Source organism: Sinohyriopsis cumingii, chromosome 16 (assembly GCF_028554795.1).
Source record: "Sinohyriopsis cumingii isolate HCF-2022 chromosome 16, ASM2855479v2, whole genome shotgun sequence".
In the NCBI taxonomy this organism is placed as follows: domain Eukaryota; kingdom Metazoa; phylum Mollusca; class Bivalvia; order Unionida; family Unionidae; genus Sinohyriopsis; species Sinohyriopsis cumingii.
In genome coordinates this window covers 61,179,180-61,204,530 of record NC_142976.1, presented here as the reverse complement: position 1 = coordinate 61,204,530, position 25,351 = coordinate 61,179,180, and the positions used below count along the sequence as shown (strand labels likewise).

The window sequence follows — 25,351 nt, the reverse complement described above, 5'->3', positions numbered from 1 at the left end:
TCGAGGAACACCAATCGAAATCGTTGATCACAATTCACATGCGTGGTCGCAGTCAGTGATGATATTCCCGAAGGATCGTGTTGTTAAATTCTATCCCGCGGAATCTTCCACGGATGGCGCTGATGCAATGTTCCGATATATCAAATTATTAGCCGCATCTGATCCAATATCGGTTTGGTTATTCTCAAGCGAAGAAAGATATGATCAATTTATCTTGCCACGCGGAGATATTTACCGTGATGAAATATTACATGAATCGATGAAAAATATCGCGGAGAAGTATTCGTCAAATCCAGATCAGTTATTAACGAACTGCTTTACCATTCCGTCTGTTGCCGCTCACGCTGCGAGAGAGAGAAATTCGTGGAAACCCACGAAGAATGAATTTCTTAATGATATTCAACTTAGCTGTATCGAATATGGTCACGGAGGATTGTGGAATACCAAATATTATTTCGAAGATATGATTTCAGTTGATATGAGCGCGTGCTATCCTGGAAGTTTCCTTGGATATGGTGATTGTGCGGATTACTTTGCTAAATTCGGCCATCCTACCAACGAGATGACAAGAGTGGCAATTAACGGACCATTACCCGATTTTGTTATGACAGGATTCGCTCATGTTACTTCGTTCGAACTTGCTGAGAATTTGCATAGGATTTGCTATATTTGGTTTGGTCGGCATTTATCTCAACGAAGATGGGTCCCTACGGTATTGTTGAGATATATGTTGGATTCGTCGATGTTAATATCATTGACGGTAAGTGAAGCAATTATATCGTATAGGAAACAAACTGAAGTGTGGTTACCCACGGACTGTGAAAACGCGAAAGATATTGGAAGAAAAATAATTGGTAAATTTACTCAAGGAGGATCAGTTGATCATAAACATCGCCATGCTAGATTATTCATCAATGACGCTGAAATGGATTTTATTATTGCCGATACGGTGTCAAGAGGAATATTTTGCAACAGAGAAAATATTATTATTGATGGAGAAAAATTAGGTACCGTGATTACTTATCTCGATGGAGAATCAGCGCAGTATACTCATCTAAGATCATCGATGCTCGCTTATGTGAGTATTAATTTATTGTCGATGATAAATAAATTTGCCGATATCGCGGTAAGAGTTGCAACGGATTCATTTTATATCGATAAGAAATATCAGTGTAGGTTGGAAAATTTAATCACTAATGATTCATGGGGAACTTGGAGAATAAAGAATGAGGATATTCTAGATTATTGTGAAGACGCTGATGTAGAAGATTGCGATAAGTTTCATAAAGACCAATGCGATGAAGTATCAGCAGCATCATCTGCGTTTGATCCGATTTCACGAAACAAATTCGTTTATCTGAATGGTCCTGGCGGTAGTGGTAAAACCACACGAGCGATAAACTTATTTTCAAACTCTGATATGATAGTGTTAACTCCAACTCACAGGTTAGCAAGAGAAATAAAGCAGCGTGGCGTTAGTTCTTGCACGTATCACAGTTATTTCAAGTACAGTGGTGGATTATGGGATCCGGCTCGAATGGGAAACAAATATATCAACAAGATTATAGTATTTGATGAAATTTGCACAGTAAATTTAGTTATACTAAAATCATTCCTAAGTTGGTTGGAAGAAAAAAATACTGCAGTGATAATGTGCGGAGATCATGGTCAACCTGATCCTATTGATGGTGAATCTCCTCATAGATGGCTCAGAAACTTTGTGGATTATTATGAAGAGATTGATGCCGATTATAGATCTAATGATAATTTACTAACTGAGTTTAAAAAAATGATTCGATTGCAACCTAATAAGTTTCAATGTGATGTGATGAGAAAAATAATTGACGAGACTTCGATGGATAATTTTCTATCCTTGTGGCGTCCAGATCATTTGATTGTGGCTAGCAGAAAAATTGTTCGTGATAATATTCAGGAAATATTATTCAAACTTCATTATGAGAAATTTCCAACGTTGCCGGTACCATTATGCTATAGGCCCGCTGATACTAGAAAACAAAATATTAATGTTACTTTGCCGTGCGGAGAAGAAAAAATAATGGTTTTGAACGATATTATTTTCGTTGATATTAATCTTGTCAATGATGCGATAAGCGCAGAAAGATCGCCGTGGAAACTCGGATATGCAGCAACGATTCACTCGTCACAGGGATTAACAGTAGATGGTCAAATCTGGATTGTCGATGATAGAATTTCCTGGTCAAATTTAGTTTATCTAGCCGTGTCTCGAGTAAGAAAATTATCTCAGTTGGGTAGAATTAAATTTCACATTAACGAAGATGGCGGTAATTGAGTATCCTTTGGAATTACTTGTAGTTCCTCTTTGGTAAATCCTCGTTGTGGTGCTAATGAATCTAGAAAATAAATTGCTGGTCTTCCTGATGATCTTGTTACGGCCGATATTTTATGCGTTGTAACGCTCCAGTTTGGATCGGTTGCTCTTTTTCTGCCACCCTCGGCTTCTCCTTCTTTATATAAATATCTAACCGTGACACTACCTAACACCGGCGAAATTATTGAACTTCGCTTTAGTGGTATATTTGTTTTTGTAATTGCAATTGCGGGTTTCATTGATATTGTTCGTGTTACTTCGTTATTTAGTGCGTTAATCACGTGAGGTAATCTTGTTACCCAATCGTGAGATCGTTTATCTTGGATAAATTCGCGCGCGTACTGATATCCGAATAATCGTTCTGCAAGAGTTTTATTGAATCTCTCAACGATAGCTTGATTGTGATGAACACCTACAATACCGCGACGGATTTTAACATTATTCTTTTTCATCAGTGAAGTAACCGCGCCAAGAAATTCTCGACCTGGATCAACCTGGAGAAGCTTCGGCCATGTTAATGGAGATCGTGAATAAATTTCGCTAAACGCCTTAGCAATATCTGTTGCTGTTTTATTCGATAACGGTTCCGCTTCTTTGTACCTACTTGCAATATCAACAACCGTCAGAACATATTTGTATATAACTCCGTCAACGGTATCGTAAGGAAGAAACATTAAGTCGGCCTGATGAACTTCATTAGGGACGCTGACAGAGAAACTCGCATATGGTATTTTCTTAGGCGGAGGAAGATAAATTTGCCAAACAGCTTGCTTTGATAACCATGATGCAGCGGTGGAGTGTTTTACTTTTGCGGCCTTGGCAAGTTTGGCAATTGCTGATTTTCCTTTCCAAAATCCTCGCGGAGAATAATATATTTGCTCCATTATAAATTAACCAGCACCTAGGACTAATTTACCTTTCATCGCTCCTTTTATCAACCAGGTTGCCAATTTTTCTTTGAATTTTTTATTAGGTACTGCGTCTATTGCGTGAATTAGCTTCACATCAGCGAGATGTCGTTGTTCTAAATCTCCACTGCGATATGCGAGATCGTGATAGTAGCATGCGTTATCAATAGCATTTACTGGTTCTTCACCAGGATTTGGTTGATTATTATTATTAAGTCTTATATCTAGCCTTGTACCAGGTCCGCAATAGTTGTATCCTGGCAGATGTTTCTCTCCGGGATATTTCGCCCAAGGCAATCCTGGCAGATTTGTTAAGGAGGCGGTAATATCTCCTCCGGTTCTTCTATCTTTTTTTTAACGAATCTATATTTGATTGTACCACAAACCGCACATTCACCTTTGATAGCATTCCTGTTGTTGCGTGTAACGACTTCGATTGGATTTATCGTAGCAGTTCGAGTGCGACACTTAACACAATATGAATCCATAATATTCTAATAACATGAATGTAATTGATTTTTCAGCCACGAAAAAACGCGAGCAAGTGAAACACACTTCAGCATTACCAAATTCGATAAGAATGATAATTATTGGACCGTCGGGATCTGGAAAAACTCAGTTATTGCTAAATTTGATAATGAGATGGCTAAAATGGGATAAATTATATTTGGTTGCGCCATCCGTTGATGATCAGCGATGTTATCAAGTACTAAAGGAATTTAGCGATAATACTGAGGATGGCACAATAGAATTTATAACGGATATCAATGAGGCTCCATCAGTGGAAAGTTTAGACGGCGATACTAATAATCTTGTTGTTTTCGACGATGTGATGCTGGATAAGCAAACTAATCCGGCTAGGATATTCTCGCGTGGCCGACACAAGAACACCGATGTGATTTACGTGACGCAGCGATATACGCAAATTCCGAAGGTAATTAGAGATAATTGTAATATTTTATCAGTTTTCAATGGCGTTGATACTCACACGCTAAGAAATATTCATCAAACTTGGTGTAACGGCGATATGGATATAAATAAGTTTAAAAATTTCTTTAGTCACGCTCAAGCGACTCCGCACGGATTTGTCACGATTAATCTTCATGATCCGCGTAGTAGGTATCGAGTCGGTCTTGATCAAATTTACTCATAAAATTGCAGCCCGCCATAATTGAATTATGGCACAAACAAATTTTACAATACCCCCCCCCAAAAAAAGCTGCCTTTTTTTTATGTCTGAAAATGCATCTTGGGGGGAAATTTTGCGGATTAATTTGCGCAGGAGGCGTTATTTCTGCTTTCTGAGGCTTCTACGGAGAAATGTTTGGTGAGAGGCTTAAATTTATCTGAGCCACCTGGTCTGTACACCCTCCCTGCTGCTCACTCACTCACTTGCACATCGTGGCAGGCTATTAGATCCAGTTTGCACTGGATAGATAAATAAAGATCACGGATATGTAATTATTCTTTTGTAATCAATGCGAGGTCTAAAAGGTCTGTGAATTTTCAACATATTTATAATTTTGAGTTAGCTTAGATTTAAAGATATCCCATGACAGGATTAAGGTGGAATAAAGGGAACAATCGCTCCAGGGCCCCTGCAACGCAGTGAAATGATATTTCTGCTACTGGGAGTTTCTTACACACACACACACACACACACACACACACACACACACACACACACACACACACACACACAGAGAGAGAGAGAGAGAGAGAGAGAGAGCAACTAAAGGCACCGATCACCTTGCATCTCATACACATATTCGGGCATACATTTATGCACAGACGAGACTTAAACGTGCCCATTCATACGAAAGATCTGGTGTTGGATACAAACTCTCATTCCAGATTTCCATATTGCACACCCAGATTGGAACTACTGAGAGTTTTTGCGCATCTTCATGTCAATACGTTACAGTCCATTGAATCTAACTTTTATAAATGTCAGTCTGTACTGAATTCCATTCAGGCTAGATAGCTGATGATATTTTGGGACACCAAGGGCAGGTAACGCATCCAGTACAGTACTTGTGTTTCGTTCAGAGTCGAGAGGAAGAATTCGATAAATATCGCGTATCATTCAATCTTGGCCTTACGGCCCGACCTATTGCTGCACAATATCAAACTCGTTCTTTCCACAGACTCGGAACAAAAATGAAAATTCTCTTTAAGGGGGCGCTCTACAGACATTATGAACTTCTGAAAAATTGACAGGTGTGGTTTGTATTTGTAACATGCACAATTGAGAGAATGTTGACAAACGTCTATGCTACTTTCGTGTATTATGGATAAAGTTTCATTTGATATTGGACGCATGGAAACTGTACACTATTTAAATACGTACTTAACCAGTATGGCTGCTTCCATATGCTCGCAATATCAGCCAGAAGTAGTCTAAAGTATAGATTAGACAATCCCAGCTTTTGAAAGTTAAATGAATGAAGCACAAAATATATAAAATGTAAAAACGTTATCGGCTCTTTGTAAAAAAAATTACCTCTGAAGTCAAGGAAATTAAAATTATAAAGAGGAGCTAGCAGCTTTTTTAATAGATGCACACGTGAAGTCAGGCCAAGCTATATATTCTATAATCCAAATTACCTCCATCTATCATACACCAAAATAAAGGGAATTACATTTTGTTAGCAATATCTAAGATATACAAAGTCTTTTGTTTTAAAAAATAGCCAGTATAACCAGTTAGGTAACACCAGGGGAAACTCTGTTTATGTGTGTGTGCAGAAATCTAACGCTATTCAAAATACGAAGCTGTAGAGAGCCACCTAAGATAGGAATAGGAATTATTTTTATTTTTAAGATGACGACTTGAATATATAAGGGTTCAAAAAGCTGCGATAAGCTTCAGAATAACCCAGTACTTCTCCTGTATGAAAAAATATATTTGTTTATATATATATATATATATATATATATATATATATATATATATATATATATATATATATATATATATATATATATATAAAACCGTTTTTGTTTGGAAAGGGAGGTAATTCAGGTTGAAAGTTTAACTAAAGCAGTTTAAAAATTTGGTATATATAATTTTAAATATTAAACTTTTAAAGAACAGTATTTTTAATCACTTAAATTTGATATAATTTGGAGGAATGATAAAAAAAATCTTGAAGCGTCATGCTCTGATTCGAATCCCTGGTGGCTAAGTGGTCTAAAGCGCTTACCTTTACAGATTGCTGGCATCTCACCTCTGTCTTTGTGGATTCAGGTCTCGATTCGGTCAACGTGGGTATGTGAGAAAGCTTGCTAGTAGCTTCCGGTGAGTCGGTAGTACTTCCCGGGTTTTTTCCTAGGTTAACCCTGCATTAAATATACTGGCCGCCATGTATAGCCCAAATAATGTATTTAAAAAGATGTTAAACCCGCAAAACCTGCACTGAATAAATTTATAAAGAAATGTGAAACGATGCAAAGCAACACGTGAGAAACTAAGGCTACACAATGCAACAGACTTTACCTTATCTGAACGTTGGCTATAGTTACTCGTCGTACTATGAATGGTATCAAAGACAATTCATGTAAAATATGATGTAACCATAATTCTGTTCCTTGAGATAACTAACTCTGTGTGTGTGTGTGTGTGTGTGTGTTTAAACATCACAAATCAACACCATTTGAAAGATATAAATTTGCACATTCTTACAAACACTCTCAACTATTTAGACTTCTTACGCTGTTCGTTGTTTTTTTTTAAATAAATAAAAAATCTATCGTTTTGGTCTAAGTTTCATGGGGAATTAATATTTACTAATCCACTGCATCTTTTGATTGTAAAATACATTATTTTCGTACCTTAAGCATTTTATTTTAAAAAATAAAAGTTTGTGAAATCGAAGTTTTAATTAGGCTCATAATTTGTTTCAAGATAATGTCAGCCACTCTGACCAATTATATAGACGAATTTGGAAATTTCTAGCAGTACACATGGTTTTGAAATGTGAGCCTACTCCTGCGGAACAACGGTTATGAAGATCTGCTTTTCGTAACATCGGCAAAGTAACTTTTAAATACCTCCACTTGCATTTACAGAAAGAAACGGTATGGAGTAAATGTGACGTCATCAGTTTTATTTTAGAATGTGACGTCATCACAGTTATATTTTGCAATAGCGTAAATTGTTGAGATATCATTTTAAATTCAGACTGCAAGTTCACTGAAGTATTTCCTTCTTGTTACGAAGTAAGTACGTTGGGTAATGCAAGACGCGAACTAAATTTAAACGGAAAACTATAGGACAGTAATGAAGCAATTATCAAAGAGACGGTATAAATTTGTATCTCTGTGGGAAATGTTCCTGTTTGGGATTACTCATTTAGTTTTTCTCCGAACAGATACGACTTTAGAATTATTACACTTGCTTCTTTGTAATGTTCTTGGTACAATATATATTACTTGTTTGTATTGTTCTTGGTACAATATATATCCGCGTGTAGAACGCAAACCCATCTATATACAACATGGACTCGTGTAATGCATCGGTATGTCAGGGTCAAGACTGCTTTAGTGGAAATCTCGAATAGAAGGAGCAGTATAGACCCTGATAAGTTGGTACATTAGGTAACGGCAGCGTTTACTCTGATCTGATGGCGCACTGGCCTAAAAAACGTATATTCTGATCTGCTGGCTCCCTAGGTGTAGACAATGTAGAACGTATTTTCTGCTGGAGCACTAGGCATATATAACGTATAGCCTGTTTTACTAGCGCAGTAGGCGACCGTGTCTCTGGTTTTGTACTATTTGCACTATTTGCAAAGAGTTTAACATCAACTTACATGGTACGTGGTGTTCCAATACTGAGGAATCCAGTTTAAGTAAGTTCTATGCAGAAATACTTTGCTGAGGGTGCAAGGAAAATACACAGTCAGCTTAATAATTAATTAATTAATTAATTAATTAATTAAATAATTAATTAATTAATTAATTAATTAATTAATTAATTGTTTAGCAACCATTATATCTAAGTGGAAAGCAACATAATTTTCAATCTGAAAGTCGTTTATATTTTATAGAATTTACAGGAGTCGCACATTAGAATCTATATCGAGTGCGTCTTTGAGGTTTTTAAACAACTACAGGCAAATAGATATCGATCGATAACTATTTTGACCGATTTAGATTGATCACTAATTTGACTGATTTGGATAGAATATGCATTAAATGTTTTCAACACAAGTCTGAAAAAATCTACTGTGAAAGAAACCGCTATGGTTTTATGATTCATAGTTAGACCTGCGTTTAAATACTGTACAAGCACATTGCTGAATTCCACAATATACGCGGACACGTACACAAAGTCGCATCACGTGTTCTTGTACTCAATGAAAACATTACACTGCAGTTTTCGATTCCAAAACAGATGTGGTTTGTCATCATTTTGTGATTACGGCATGCAAAATGCGGTGACCTCTGTTATATTCAACAGTCTCGCCATATCTTTTGAGCGCAAAAGAAACGCATGTTGTTAGTATTCTTTTTGACTTCATAAGATTGCGAGGTATTACCCTATCAATTGTTTACATGATGGCAGACTTAATTTCATGTGTGTATGTGACTTGGATTTTTAATGTAGCTTTAACAATTTTATCTGCAGTGTGGCAGTTTATAGCGATGTCTAGGACAAGGACATCATGCCGCATAAATGTAGCATCATGTGTCACCCAGTCACATTATCCTGTCATCAAAAGTCCTAACACTAACCTCTTCGAACCCGCGACCTCCCGCATCCGAGACGGAGGCTCTACCCACTTAGGCCACCGGAGTGGTCTTAATTTGATGTCTTTAAAACCTTTTGTGTCATAATGTAAGTTTCGAAAGATACCGTGTTCATCAATTTCCCTTGCATTATGTGAACGTCTGAACATTGGATCCACTAAGTACGAGGTTGAACTAAATGGGCAAAATTAATTGGGATTTGTACCCAAAGAGGACTGTTTTTAGGCACTAAATTAATTGGGATTTGTACCCAAAGAGGACTGTTTTTAGGTACTAAATTAATTGGCATTTGTACTCAAAGAGGACTGTTTTTAGGCACTAAATTAATTGGCATTTGTACTCAAAGAGGACTGTTTTTAGGCACTAAATTAATTGGCATTTGTACTCAAAGAGGACTGTTTTTAGGCACTAAATTAATTGGCATTTGTACTCAAAGAGGACTGTTTTTAGGCAGAAAATTACATTTCGAGACGACAATTTCCTTAAATATATAGTGCATGGACTCTCCATGAATACTCGAAATATCCAAAAATTGAAATTGAATCTTATATTTAAACTCAGGTAAAACAACGTCTTTACTAATTATGCTTCAAAACTTATTATACAGTAAAATTACATTCATTTTAAATATAGCTTACCTAGGAACTCTGTTGTACTCTTCAAGCAAATCGCACATTTGAACCAGACTGTGAAGAGCAGTTACGGGACGCTGAATTCATTCACCAAGTTTATTAGAATGTTTGGCGGAATATTATTGGCTGAAAGGTTAGAGGGAACCGACAGGATGGCAGTAGTGTCGAGTCTGAATTTCATCAATTTCTTTTTCCTTTATTCTAAGAGGGCCCCGTGTGGCCTAATGGTCTAAGGCGCTCGCCTTTACATATCACTGAGACCTCACCTTGTCCATGTGCGTTCGATCGCAAATTCGGCCAACGTGGGATAGTGAGAAAGCTAGCCAGTATGTTCCCGCTGGTCAGTGGTTCTTCCAGAGGGTTTTTCCAGGTTCTTGGTTCCGCCAGATATACTGACGCCGTGCATTGTTTATCATGTGCTGAAAAATGGCGTTAAACCCACAACAACAGCAGCAACAATTCTATTTCTAATCTGTCGATCAACCTTTCGGTTCTTTAGCACAGACAAGAAATCCCAAGCATCATGAAAACAAACGCTTTAAATAAACGATACATGTTTTATTAGATCGTCTTTACGATCAGTCTAGACCTGTACTCAGACTCGGTCTTGATCCTTCCATTTAACATTCGTGTATTATGCTGTTATTATAAGAATAAAATTATGGGTCTGCATAAATATCGAATGTGAAACTGGACGAAAGAATTAAAAATCGCTTTGACGAAATTAATTGGACGAAAGAATTACAGATCGCTTTGACGAAATTAATTGGACGAAAGAATTACAGATCGCTTTGACGAACTTAATTGGACGAATGAATTACAAATCGCCTTGACGAAATTAATTCAGTGTAAGTAATTTCGTTGATTTTCCAATGTGCTTGCAGAAATCAACATCGGTTGTCACTTCTGATGAAACTTTGCATTCAGTCTTGCAGTTATAACTGCTCCATTGTATAAAAAATATATTTTTCTCTCTTTGGCGTTTAACTTGAATGAATATAGCGGTGCACCAATTAGCATTTCTAAAACATGAATACTTTTATACACACAATTTAACATGATTATTTCTTTAAAAACCTTATTTGTGTCTAAAAATATTTTTAAACAAATATTGACTGAGTATGTGGTGAACATTCAATGAAAACTGGAGAGAAATGTTGAGGTTACACAAAGGTGAAACTGTCTATGTTGTACAGAGAAAGCAGCACAGGTGACATCCTTGGCTCCTAAACCACCGCCTCACAGACCCAGTACTTGGATAAAACAGTTCGATTAGATAGATACGTTCCAGCTGTATGATCAGATTAGTAAACGAGCAATTGCAATTTCTGTTATAAAATCGTTGATTAAGACCCACTGCTCTAGGTCAAATGACAAATTAGAAGTGTTTCATTACCTTTTTGTGCTACATGTGATCATGTTGCTATGGACGCCTAAGACAATAATTATTCCGCTTACGAAACCTTTCCCTTGTAGTGTAACATCAGTAACCCCATTTATAGCGGTCTCTCATGACAGTCCTTAAGTATGTTGACCACGACTATCATCAAATATATCTTTTGTTTCGAATAAAATGTGTCAATCCACTGTAGTTCTGTTGCATCCGTTGCTCTATAACTCCACAACTGTCCCATGATACTTTTGTAAGAATATTCTACACAATTATTACCAAATAGTCTTTCCTTGCAGGTGAGTACGATGCAAACCAGTGCCGGTCTTCCCACTGCGTTCCATGTCACATCCGTTACCCTAGTTGCATTGGTCTTCCGGACGGAGAAAACTGTTGGGCTGGCCGAGAATGGACGCCGTATTACATCATCTGCCATGATGAGAGAGTAGTTTTCACAGGAGAATGTGACGTGAGTGACAAAGGCGAAATCTTCAATCCAGATAAAAAAGAGTGTGCCGAATTTGAAGACAAGATATTTGGTTGATCCTCGATGGGAAAGCAAGGACACCGCGACTCTCCATTACGTTTGATGAATTTTTAATGAATCTCATGTCAAGTTTCATATGAATAATGATAAATTCAAGTAAATCGTGCTTATACAATGTGGCTGGAACCATATTTCGAAATATTTGACTGTGAATAAAAAATCTCTTTAGTAAGTATTGTTAGTAGTTCTGCCAGAAATAAACATAATTAAGAACAATGATCTTTCAAAAAGATTCCTTGTAATAATTTTTAGGGACACCTATATATATATATATATATATATATATATATATATATATATATATATATATATACACACACACACACACACAACACACACATGAAAATTACATATATGTTGCGTTATACAGATATAGGACACTTGTTAGATGAGACAGTTGACCAAGTATTCACAATATAATGTTCTCTTCGATGTCTATTTTGATGCCTATAGAATTAATGTATCCAGACTTGCTCCATAAAAACAGTGTTCATTAATATGGATAAATAAATGATCTTACAATCTTAAAAGCGACGCAATCTATAAAATGGACCATCTCTCTCTCTCTCTCTCTCTCTCTCTCTCTTGATTATACGCTTACACAAGAAGGTTACATATGCCGACAACAAGGCACATACACTGACGGAGTGTACAATTCGTGCATTTCATTTTTCATGAAACATATGCCTGACGATTGGTCCCGGGAAAATCTTTAGAAATCGTAATGGGGATAAACCGTTATATTGGGGTAGTTATTATGTTCCGCCGTAAAAGGATCAGCAGGGTTTTAATACATTTTACGTCGACCGTTCGGTCATTCGGTTAATCGGGTATCCGCTGTGGTTTCTGGGCGATGTATTGTGTTCTAATTAACAGCTTTCAATGCAGTATGGTACCTACTTTGGCTTATTGTTTAGCCCATGAAACTCCAATTCCAAAATCAAGGTTACTATTGTTTAAAATAAATTTGCCTTTGAATTTCATTTGTGGATGACACGTTTATCTTTGGTGTACAAATTTCAAGGCAACTTGGTTTGTTTTTGCCTCAGAGAAAGGAAGAATCCTTTGATGTTGAAATCATTAACTTAAGGTCAAGGTTACCGTTGGTGTCGAGGTCGCTCTACAGATAGCATAAACTTCTGAGAGAGTGACAGCTGTAAGGTGAAATTGTTTGCATTTTTCAGCATGCACAGTGGAAAGAATGTTGGCATACCTCTACGTTACTTTCATGTACTGTGGTTGAATTTGGTTCGGAAACTGTACGTATGGAAACTGTACATGATCGAAGCACACAGCTAACAAAAATGATTGCTCCCATGTGCTTGAAAAATTAAACTGAATTTGTCTTTAGCAGTTGTTAAAATAGGGGAAGAGAATTTTCCACACTAGACAATACCAGCTTCTGAACTTCGTTACGGATCACTGCCATCTCACCTCTGTCTGCGGCGGTTCGAGTCTAAGATTCAGCCAATGTGGGCATGTGAGAAAGCTTGCCAGTAGCTTCTCGTGGGTCGGTGGTTCTTTCCGGGGTTTTCCGGGTTCTTCCTCCACCATTAATACTGGCCGCCATGTATAGCCTATCGTGCTGAAAAATGGCGTTAAACCCCACAACAACAACAACAACAACTAGCTTCTGAAAGTGCAATGGATGATTTAGCAAATATATAAAGTATTAAAAAAGTTATCGATTTTCTTTACGCTCTACCTCTGAAGTTCAATAATTGAAATTGACCAAGTGAAGCTAGCAGTTTTGTAATAGATGTAAATCTGAAGCGAGACCAAGGCGTGTACACTATATCCCATATTACACCCGTCACCCATGCACATGAATAATAGGAATTTAAAGTTTCTTTAATAATACTCTGACATGCTAGATCTTTTCTCAAATAGCCAGGAAAACCAGTGGTTAAAACCAAGGAAATTAATTTATTTTCTTTACACTACGCAAAATATAAAACTGAAAGTGCCACCAAACTAGACCTAGTTTATGCATTTCATTTCCAGATAACTTCCGTTATAGATAACATAACTTAACGAAATTTAATTGTTTGTTCCCTTCTGTTTTGGAAAACCCATTAATTTGTAATTATTTCTCCAAGGTCAAGTTCACTGTTGCAAAAATAGATTTTGCCCCCACTTTTGAGTGATAATTTCTGTTTTCATGGATGAAACTTAGTACAAGTTTCCATTTGCACAAGGAGGACCTCAATTGATTTTGGGATTCGTATCTCAGTGGTCAAGACCATTCATTCTTGATTCCTTTAGCCCAGGAAGAATCCTTTGATATGAGGTCTGTAGCTCCACGGTCAACGTACAAATATAGTTTTGCCTATGCAGTTCATTTTGGGATGATACCTGAGGTTACAGAAACTAACGCATTTCTTTCCATTAATTCCAGAAAGAGCTCTACTGATTGTGGGGTCATCAGTTCTAAGGTCATGTTCACTGTTTTAAATAAACGGTTTGCCGATGCATTATATTTTAATAAAACTAGGGTATGCGCTATATATATTAGCGTCTCCGTTTTTAGTTTTGTTAGATGCTAGTGATTATTTGTTGATTACGGTAGTAGTTAAGTGGCATACTATAGGGACAATGGGACTTAGCATTAAAAAGACCCCTGGGACACTTTAGGGACAATGGAAATTTAACATGGAGAAAAATCGTGGGTCACTTTAGGGACAATGGGAATTTAACATAGAGTTTGGGTCTGTCTAGGGACAAGGGAAATTAACATGGGAATAGAGTTTGGGTTTGTCTAGGGACAAGGGGAATTGAATATGGGATTTTTTTTTTTTTTTTTTTAAAAAGTTTTTTTTAAATTTAAATTTAAATTTAAATTTAGAAAAGGGGTAAGCAATGGAAAGGCTATCTCTTTTCGAGAAATATGGCTGGCCCTGAAAAGGGCCTTTGGGTTTATGTTAATATTAATATTAACATAGATGGCATCTGTCACATCTTCTTCTTCTTCTTCTTCTTAAACTCCTTCTAACTACCGGTCCATACACAAGTACCCTCTTGAGACATCCTTGTCTTTCTATGTAAACTCTCCTCATCCACTGACTAGTATCTGTCCTATCAACAACAGTCCACTTGGACCTGACATACATGAGCATGTCCGTCCTAAACATCATGGAAGACACAAGGGTGGATGACTCAACTGTGGTCCACATCTTGAAGCGACGAGAATAGGTGAATCAATGCAGTGAACTGTGCTTATTTATAGGTACAGGAAGGATTGAAACGGATTGAATTCATTCACCAATCCGAACACGCGTTACAAAATTCAGTCAGCTCGCATCCAATCCGAAGAGAGCAGTCTGTGACGTCACGTGGTCTATATAGATTCGTTAGCGCTTGTGTGCAGTCAATCTATGCGACAGTGATTCAACATGACGGAAACTCAGAAAACGATCCATTGGGGTGCACCAGCAGGGGAGACTGCCCAAGGGAACCCGGACTTACTTTCAGAAGAGGTACACTGGGATTTTGTGGATTTTCTTACCTCGCAAGAATTTGTTCCAGAACCTTCGTTACCTTCTTCATTACCGCAAGTGGAGAATTTTAGACAGAGACAGAAAGAAGAATTGGAGAAATTTATGCAACGACAGAAGGAAGCGGAACAAGCTTTTCTCTTTTCTCAACAAGAAGAGGTAAGAAAAAAAACAACAGCAACAACAGCAAGAAGAAGTAGCAGCAAAGAAACAAGAGGGTGAAAATCAAACGGCTACGGTACTGTTGGACATTTTAGCGGAGTTAAGAAGTCTGAAACAAATGTATCAGACTTCTTTATCACGACCGAAGAGAATACGACCTTCCCGAGCTAAACACGCCAACCCTGTGACTAAGCCTGTCGTACCACCCTTAGTGATTTCAACCCAATCATCAGAAGTAGGCCTTGGCCGTGGCAAAGGCTTAAGGCAGTTAAAGTTGATTGGTTAAACTCACTCCTACACCAAAATAAAAAGGCCCTTTTCAGGGCCACCCACATTTCTCGAAAAGAAATACAATTTCAATTTGCCAATAACTCAAAAATAAACCCCACCCATTTTACCCTTATAGTACGTGTCTGTGTATGAGTGCGTGAGTGTAGCTTCTTATTTTAAAATCAAAACTCAAAGACACTTACCTTATATCATTCATGTATTCTTTTATCCATTTTTTTACAATCCAATTCACAATTCACCACAGAACACTTTAATTAAAAGTTCATTGACTTCTTCTTTCTCCTTGTTTAGTCTCTCTGTTTTTTGAATTTCTTCACCGTTTTTACCTCATTTTCTTCCCTTCTTCTTTTCTTCTCCTGTTTCTTTGCTTCTTTTAAATAGAATTGTCTTCTTTCTTCCTCTTCTTCCTCTGAAGAATCCCTTTCTTCTTCCGAAGAATCCCTCTCTTCTTTTGAAGAATCCTTCTTTTCTTCTGACTCCTCTTGTTTCTTTTTTGGGCAATCTGGAGACCAATGTCCTTTTTCTTTACAATAATAACAGGTATCTTGACTTTTGTCTCTTTTAGTCCCTGTTTTTGTTCTTTTTTGACGGTCTGGACACTCTGAAGACCAATGCCCTTTCTTCTGACAGATATAGCAAGTATCTTGACTTTTATCTCGAAAGGAAGGAGAGTAGTCCGTCGGCTGGTCTGAAGAGAATTTTCTAATGACCCCTCGCAAAGCTCTGACGAAACGTTCCATCTGGGTAGTCTCTTCCATCGTTGTGCTCAGCTTGAGAGTGAAATGAATAGTGAAAGGACAAGACACACACCCTTTTTATATACGCTGGTTTGCCAAGACTATAAATTAGTCTGTGGTGTTTAAACTTGAGTCATTTGACGTTTTGCACTCAAGATGAAACGATCCCATTCATTCGAGAAGAAAGAAGAAGAAGAAAGTAAGAGGCAGAAACGTGATCTATCGCCTCGTACCAGGGCTGAAATCTTGGCACAAATTCATGCCAGTGATTTTGAAGAGGACATGAGTGAACCAGAATCCGAACCCTCTAAACCAAGTTCACCACCCTTAGTCAACCCTGAAAAGTACTATTCCATTCGAGAGACGGAAAAGCGCTCCTCTAGAAAATTTAGAACCACGGCTTACACCTACACGGTGAAGTTTAAAGATTTCAAGGCTGACGTACCCTTGGAGAAAGCAGAAGGGTTTATCACCGAGATGTGGGATTCTTTGCTCACCTCACTCAAGCGACAATGTCAACCCAAAGAAGACGATCGCTTGACACTATCCATAGATCACGACGGTTTGAAATCCCCTGTTTGGATCGAGTTTAGCAGACCTGCAGAACTAACCCCTTCCAAAGTCATGGACAAGATTCAACACGTACAACAATCTAATGACCAGTTTGACATCACCGATGGTAAAGCCACACTGAAAATGGCTCACGTCTCTCTTCCTCAAGGGACAGGACGCAAAAAGATGTTATTGGTGGACGACCTTCGCAACATTAAGCGTAGTCTTGTCCGAATTAACAACCCTCAAGACCAGATGTGCTTAGCCCGTGCCATCGTGGTGGGACGAACCTATGCCAACAAGAACGACACGACAGAATGGAAAAGAACCTGGGAGAACATTCGAAAATCGAACCGAACCAAACAACGAAACGAAGCAGAACTCCTGTTGCAACAAGCTGGCCTGTCCAAAGACACACCCTGTGGCATTCCTGAGATGCAAAAATTGCAAGATGCCCTAGCTCCACGCTACACCTTGAAAGTGCACCCTCAAGAAATGCGCGGGTCTCTGTTGTTTCGAGGCCAAGACTTTAAGGACGGAAAATACATTCATGTCTATCATCACGATGACCATTTCGATACCATTACCAGTATCACTGGATTCCTGGGATACGGTTATTATTGTGAGAAATGTGATTATGGTTATAACAATCGAGAGCAACACAAGCATTGTAGATTGAAATGCCCATGATGTTTGGCCTCTCCACCCTGTCTGAGCGAAGAACCAGTGCCTTGTTCAACTTGTCTGCGTACGTTTGTCAGCCCTGCCTGTTACCAGCAACATCTGAAGACGGAAGGTTCACAGCAGAAATGTGCTTGTCAACTCTTGAGATTGTGCCCTACCTGTGGACAAGGCATACTTACCAACAATGCCAAGGCACACGTATGTCGAGGAAAGAAAAAATGTCACATTTGTCACCAAATTGTGGACTTGGAACACGAATGCTACGTGCAAAAATACCAACCCCCACCAGAGAAAGAGGACGGTCACAAGAAGAAAGGCAATTTCATCTTTTTCGATTTCGAATGCATGCAAGAGACTGGCATTCACATCCCTAATTTCTGCGTGGCTCATCGAGCGTGCGAGAAGTGCATTCAAGAACCTATCTTCAGTCATTGCCCTCACTGCAGCAAGATTCCTGGAGGGCGTGAAAAAATCTTTCGGGGACCAAACACGTTAGCCGATTTTGCCCAATGGGTCTTAGACCCCATCGACAAGACGTGGAGCCAAGAGGACATCGAACGTTAATCGTCATGCCACGGTGATGGCTCACAATTTCTCCGGATACGATGGACAGTTTCTTTTGAGGTACTATACGGAACATGGCACCGAACGTCCTAAAGTGATTTTGAACGGAGCCAAAATCATTTTCATGCAAGTGGGACAAGTACAGTTTAAAGATTCTATGAGTTACTTGGCCATGCCTTTGAGCCGAATGCCTAAAACGTTTGGAATGACAGAAATTGCTAAAGGGTACTTTCCACACTTTTTCAATACGGAAGCCAATCAACATGCTGTTCTACCCCATTTGCCTGAGGCTCACTATTACGACCCCGACAACATGCGTACCGAACAACGAGAAGCTTTCTACGCTTGGTACCAGGCTCACGCCTCGGACCCTTTCGACTTTCAGGAAGAAATGTTAAAGTATTGTCGTTCCGACGTGGACATTTTACGGCGTTGCTGTGGAAAATTTCGAGAACTGTTCATGGAACACGGAGGGGTCGATCCTTTGAAAGAAGCTTGCACCATTGCCAAAGCGTGTTCCTTAGTGTACCGCCAACGATTCATGCCTGAAAACACCGTGGCTGTCATCAGTCCTCAAACGACCCACTATGTCAAGCGTCAATACTCGGTCAAAGCCCTACGTTGGTTACATTACTTGTGCGACAAGGAAGACAAATGGATTCAGCATGCCCGCAACGGAGGAGGCGAAAAGACCATCGGAACGTATTCGGTAGATGGCTGGGACTTAGAAAACCCCAAGATCGTGTACGAGTTTAACGGTTGCTTATTTCACGGATGTCCCGTCTGTTACCCTGACCGTGGCACTAAAAATCAGTTTTTGCAACGAACCATGGAAGACTTGTACCAGGACATTTGTCAGCGACGCCTAAAGTTAGAACAGCAAGGATACCAAGTGGTGGAAATGTGGGAACACGAGTACGATCACCGTTTGAAAACCGATCCCGAGTTTAAACGCCTCGTGGAAAGTTACCAGTTCATGGACCCGCTGAACCCGAGGGATAGTTTGTACGGAGGAAGGACCAATGCCACCTGTTTGCTGTACCAAGCCGACGAAGAGAAAGGAGAAGAAATCAAATACTTGGACGTGTGTTCGCTGTATCCCTACGTGTGCAAATATTGTCGCTTTCCTGTAGGGCACCCGCAATTGTTCACGGAACACATCGACCTGAAAAACATTCGACAATACGAAGGCTTGATCAAGTGTAAAGTTTTTCCTCCCACGAACCTATACCATCCCGTCTTACCTCACCATTGACAAGGCAAACTGATGTTTCCCTTGTGCCGTACTTGTGCCGAAACGTGCAACCAGGACCAACCTTGCCATCACAGCCAGGAAGAACGGACCTTGACGGGAACCTGGGTCAGCGTGGAATTGTTCAAAGCTCTGGACATGGGATACCAACTGTTAGAAGTGTACGAAATTTGCCACTTTCCCAAGACACAACAGTACCACAAGGGTGACCCTACTCAGAAAGGCATTTTCGCTGACTACGTGGATGCCTTTTTGAAACTGAAACAAGAAGCCAGCGGCTATGCTTCCTGGTGTCACACTGCCGAAGACCAAATACAATTGAAAGAGAAATACTACGCACAAGAAGGCATCTCCTTAGACCACATCGAAAAAAACGAAGGTAGGCGATCGTTTGCCAAAGTGATGTTAAATTGCTTGTGGGGTAAAATGGCACAACGACCGTGTTTACCCAAGACGGAATATTTGACAGAACCTTCCCGCTACTTCCAGATGATTCACGACAAAACCAAATACATGAAACACGTGGACGTCGTTCGAGAGGATTTGATCTTGGTCAATTACGAAGAAGATCTGGACTTTGTACAAGACGACCCTTTTGGAAACGTCATCATTGCGGCTTACGTGACAGCTCATGCTCGCTTAAAATTGTACGAAGCTTTAGAACTGTTAGAAGAACGCGTCCTGTACTTTGACACGGACAGTTGCATTTACATCCATCACCCGATTCAACAGCACCCTGACATCGAAGGAGACCGTTTAGGAGCCTGGACAGACGAGCATCCCGACGACAAGATTCTAAGTTTCGTCAGTGGTGGTCCCAAAAATTACGGCTACGAATACCGTGACAAACAAGGAGAAGTGCACACGACGTGCAAAGTGAAAGGACTGACTCTGAATCATCGTACCAGTCGAGTGGTCAACTTTGGGGTATTGAAAGAAGCCTTGCAATCGGGAGAGGATGGAAACTTTAAAGTGACCACCTATCAACCGAACAAGATTGTACGTTTACCCACTCACCACATCGTCAGTCGACCCTTGGAAAAAGTCTATCAAACTGTATACCAGAAGCGAGTGCGACTTCCCAATCACTTCACCTTACCGTACGGTCACGTTGGTATTGGTCTGTATATGAAAAGGAACCCTAGGCAAGATCGATAGTTCATTGTTCATTGAAGTAACTTACCATGTCGTTGACGAAGAAGAAACCAGATTGGTTAGGAGTCAAATGTTGGACATCACCGAGACCAGGGTTTTGAGGCTTGGACACAAGAGGTGGCCCAGTATGCACGAGAGTTATTCAAGGAAAAAAGTTACTTTTCAACCTGTGTTAGTGACGGTGCCAGAAGAACCCGTCACCCAGGACAGGACTGTCGTGGACAGGCCTGAAAGACCCTTTCGGGAGGACACTTGTGTGACCTTACCCCTACTATAGAACTGGTTAGAACTTTACCCAAAACATGTTGTACAGACACTTGTGTTTATTCCACGTTCATGGTTATCATGTGCCTTTTATTCTTGTACTTACGCCTTTGGCTTTTATGCATTTTTGTCTTTCTTATTCATGTTTGAAACATTCAATAAACGTGTTCTGAAAAAGTATATAAACTCTTGTCTTGTTTGTTTTTCGTGTCACAAGTGACATTTCTCACACCATGGCTACCTCTGCTGTCTCTGCTCCCTCTTCCTCTACTGTCAAAGTCATCGACGAACACTTAGATCGTGCCAGTTGGGAGGCTTTGTATCTTCGCCATCCCTTTAACATGCTCATTGCTGGACCTAGCGGTTCAGGCAAAACCGAATTCATCAAACGTTTGATCGAACATAAACATCATTTGATCGATCGACCCCCTCAACGAATCGTGTGGTGTTACAAAGAGTGGCAATCGGCGTACAGCCTCTTGCGAGAAAGTCAAGGCGATTCCATCGTGTTTGTGGAAGGCATTCCTAAAGAAGACGATTGCATCGTCTCTGACTCCCGTCTAACCCATTTGGTCATTTTCTACGACATGTTAGGAGAAGACGAAGAAGAAATTAAACTGTGGTTCACGCGCAAAGGGCATCAGCGTAATGCCAGTGTCGTTTACATCACCCAAAATTTGTTTCAACAAAGTAAAGCCCATCGCACCATCAGTCTCAATGCGCATTACGTGGTCTTGTTTAAAAGCCCTCGAGATAAATCGCAAGTGCAAGTCTTAGCCAAACAGTTAGGAACGCCTTGGCTGGCTCAGGCGTACGACGATGCCACTCAAACGCCACACGCCTATTTACTCGTCGATTTGAAACCTACGACTCCCGAGGATTTGCGATTTCGTACCCACTTGTTTCACCACTGGTGCCAAGACGGAGGGCCTGTCCTGTACACGTCTCCGTCCTCGACTTCATTTCACTCCCCATAAAAAAATCTATAAAAACCTCAGACCCTTTTTCGTCTGTCTCACTCTCAGTGCGAACATGACGTCCCTTCAGTCGCATCTTCCCGTCAAATTGATTCGTGCCTTGTATGGCATCAGTCGAGAAAAAGATCCACAAACACGAGCTCGTGTCTTAGAAGCTAGTCTCAAAGAAGTCTTACGATGGTTCACGGTGACGGCACGTCAATTACTCCAAGGAATCATTCAGATTCCTCATCAAACCAAACGCTTTTTCGATCGAAACAAAGTCGCTTTGGTCCAACTGGCCGATCACCGCATCGACACTCAAACCAAAAAACAAATCATTTTGAAACCTGGAGGGAGCGGTACTCTAGGAGGGGTCATCATTCGCTCACTCTTAAGATGGGATCCTAATGCCCCCAAAGTTATCCCCAAGACAAATGTCCAACGAAGCCCCAAGAAGAAAAAGACCAGGTCCCCAAGGAGAACTTCTCCAGTGGCAGGACCCTCCTCTGACCAGACACCACCACCACCCCGGAAAAAGAAAAGAAGCCCCCAGAAAAAGAAAAGTCCACAGAAAACTAGTCGCAAGAGAGGCACTTCGGCCAGGACGCAACCTTACACTCGCAAACCACGACCTGCCACGGCGGTGACTGCGTCTCCGGCAGCTTCACGTTTGTCCACTTCTCCGTTAATGACACCCAGAACTGAAGAGTACTTGGAGACGTTGATCACACCAAGAACTTCTCCGTTGATGACCCCCAAAAGAACTTCCCCAGTGGCAGGACCTTCCAATTTAGTGGCAGTGGCTGCTGCTCACAAAGTACCTTCTCCCAAAATCAAAGTTCAAGAAAGATCGGGCATGTTACAAAGTTTACTGGATTTGTCCAAGCAAGAACTGGCTCGATTTAGTCCGTTACGTACCCCTGCACGACGTGTCATGCCTGTCCTCAAACTGATACGACGTAAAGACAATCAGTGGCGACGCGTTCCAGTATAAAAAAGGCCTGTGACCAAGTCGGGTATCAGTGTTTTTTTGGTGCTCCTGAAGACTCAAAGATGTCACCCTCCAGAAAACCCCAAGGAAAGAAAAGGAATGGACTACCACCACGTTTAGCCAAACATGGGGACATGTTATCTGTCCTGTCCAAAGCTTCTTCACCCCTACGAAAAAAACTCATTCAAACAGCCTCCAAAGAGGTCATCGATACCGTGTGCGAATGTTGTTTGAACGTTTTGAAAGGCACGATCCCTTTGTCCAAACACCAGAAACAATGCTTAGGCAAACATCGTCATGTTCTTCGCCAAATGGTTCAAAAGAAAATTCCCATTCGTCAAAAAAAGAAGATGTTAGTGCAACGTGGAGGTATTTTACCTCTCTTGTTAGGCCCCATACTGAAAGGAGTCTTGGGAACCATGTTGGGAAGACTGGTGGGAGCAAGATAAAAAGGCCTCGGAAGTTCCAAGATCTCAGAATCGACCCCTGACAACCCCATGGAAGGACGAAAACTAGCTTTAGTGCCTTACAAACGATGGATGGAATACCATCGGTGGCAAGAACAACACACCCCGCATTTACCTCCCAATCCCCATTTGAGCGAGATGTCCCAGTTACAACACGAATTGCAGTCCTTAATGGATCGCCAAGATTTGTCCGAAACAGAAAAATCGCAAAAGTACGGTCAACTCTTGCAACGACTGCAACTCTTTCACCAGAAAGCTTTAGACGAAACAGCTCTACCCACTCTGAAAGATTTTAAGACCTTGATGAAAAGTCCAGCACCATCACCAGTACCAGTACCAGTACCAGTACCACCAGTACCCGTGACCAAGACAGAAAAAGGAGAAGAAGAGGAAGGGTTTCAAACTCCACCAGAAAAAGTACGCAAGTTAACAACACCACCTACCTCCAGAATTGGATGGATTAAAAAGATGATGGTCACCCCTTCTTCATCACAAGAGAAAAAGAAAGTGAAGACAAAAGTGAAGACAGAAGTGAAACAAGAACCGATATCCCCCGCTCAGACATCCTTCTCCTCTTCGACACCTATTGCTGGCCGCACACGCAAAGCATTGCAATCCAAGAAAATACCCCAAGAGAAAAAGAGTAGCATCCTCCAAGAGTGGGTGTCTTATTAACACACCAACCAACACAAAAAATGGAAAAACCTTAGCCAGCATTTACTACGATCCCTCCCATCCTGCAGGTTACGCAGGAGTTCAAAAATTGTATCGTGCTGCCAAAACGCGACTGAAAAGTTTCCGTTTACCTCAAGTGCAACGATGGTTACAAGAACAAGCTACCTACACTTTACATAAACCCATTCGACGCAAGTTTGCCAGAAGTCGCACCCGAGTGGAAGGCATCGATCATCAATGGCAAGCCGATTTAGCCGATGTCTCTCATTTGGTCAGCTACAATCGTGGCTACAAATATTTGTTTTGTGTCATCGACGTCTTTTCCAAATTTGCCTGGGTCGTACCCTTGACTTCCAAATCGAGCAGCGAGTTAGTGCGAGCCCTGCAACGGGTGTTGAAACAAAGCGGTCGTCACCCTCTTCGATGGCAAACGGACAAAGGCACCGAATTTCTGAACCCAGCTTTCCAAAAAGAATTAAAGAAACGTGACATTCATTTTTTTACCACTGAGAATCCCGAAACCAAAGCCAGCATCGTGGAACGTTTTCAACGCACTTTGAAAGAACGCATGTGGAAATATTTTACGCATCACCACACTCTGAAGTACATCGACATCTTACCGCACCTGGTGCAAGCGTACAACCAATCTTACCATCGAAGCATCGGATGTGCCCCGCAAGACGTGACTCCCGACAACGAAGTGTTGGTGTTTGAGCGCCTGTTTGGTACGTCCCCGACGAGGGCTGTCCCCGAGAAAAGTGGAATGTTGGCCGTAGGAGATTGGGTGCGCATTGGCAAAACCAAACGCACTTTCGACAAAGGTTACTTACCTAACTGGACGACCGAATTGTTTCGCGTCACTGGACGAGTGCATGGCCGTCATCCTGCCGTCTATAAATTGGAAGACATGAATGGAGAAGTGCTCAAAGGAACGTTTTATTTGCCCGAGTTACAACGTGTCACCAAAAAAGAAGACGACGTGTACGACATCGAAAGCATTCTCGAACGCAGAACCCGTAAAGTGGGCAAACGACGTGTCAAAGAAGTCAAAGTACGTTGGAAAGGATATCCCCCCCCCCAGTTTCGATTCTTGGATCGACGCTTCGCAAGTCATCGACTATAAAAAGAAGTGACCATCATGCCCTTTCACACAGCAGACGCAGCTACGTCGACCACTCCTCCTTCACCTAGTTCTTCTGTGCAAGATTTACAAAAACAACCCTTGTGGGTGTGGTGTGGAGAACGTGTGCCTAAAACGCAAATCGTCTTTTTCTGCCAAATCTTCGTGGTGTATTGTGTCATCGGGGCAGCCATCGCCAATTTGAGTTTGCAACAAGGAGACAAACAATTGTGGACCATTTTATTGAGCAGTTGCATCGGTTACCTGCTTCCTAATCCCTCCCTGAAATTCACCTCGAACGGGAACCCCGGGAACCTTGTGTCCAGTGCCAGTGCCAGTCACCACTTCAATCACAACCAGAACCCCATTTTAGAAGGAGACACGCCTCTGACGTCCACTAACC

The 25,351-nt window shown here is 40.6% G+C and overlaps 1 protein-coding gene across 1 annotated transcript in view; it reads left to right on the top strand.

Moving 5' to 3' along the window:
- The window catches only part of LOC149780540 (uncharacterized), a 30,352-nt gene extending 18,502 nt beyond the window's left edge, over positions 1-11,850 (top strand). Inside the window, exon 3 of the mRNA XM_089937559.1 lies at positions 11,334-11,850. Coding sequence (XP_089793685.1) covers positions 11,334-11,578 — 245 coding nt within the window. The 3' untranslated portion in view covers positions 11,579-11,850. The remainder of the gene's footprint in view (positions 1-11,333) is intronic.
- The last annotated feature ends 13,501 nt before the right edge of the window (positions 11,851-25,351 follow it).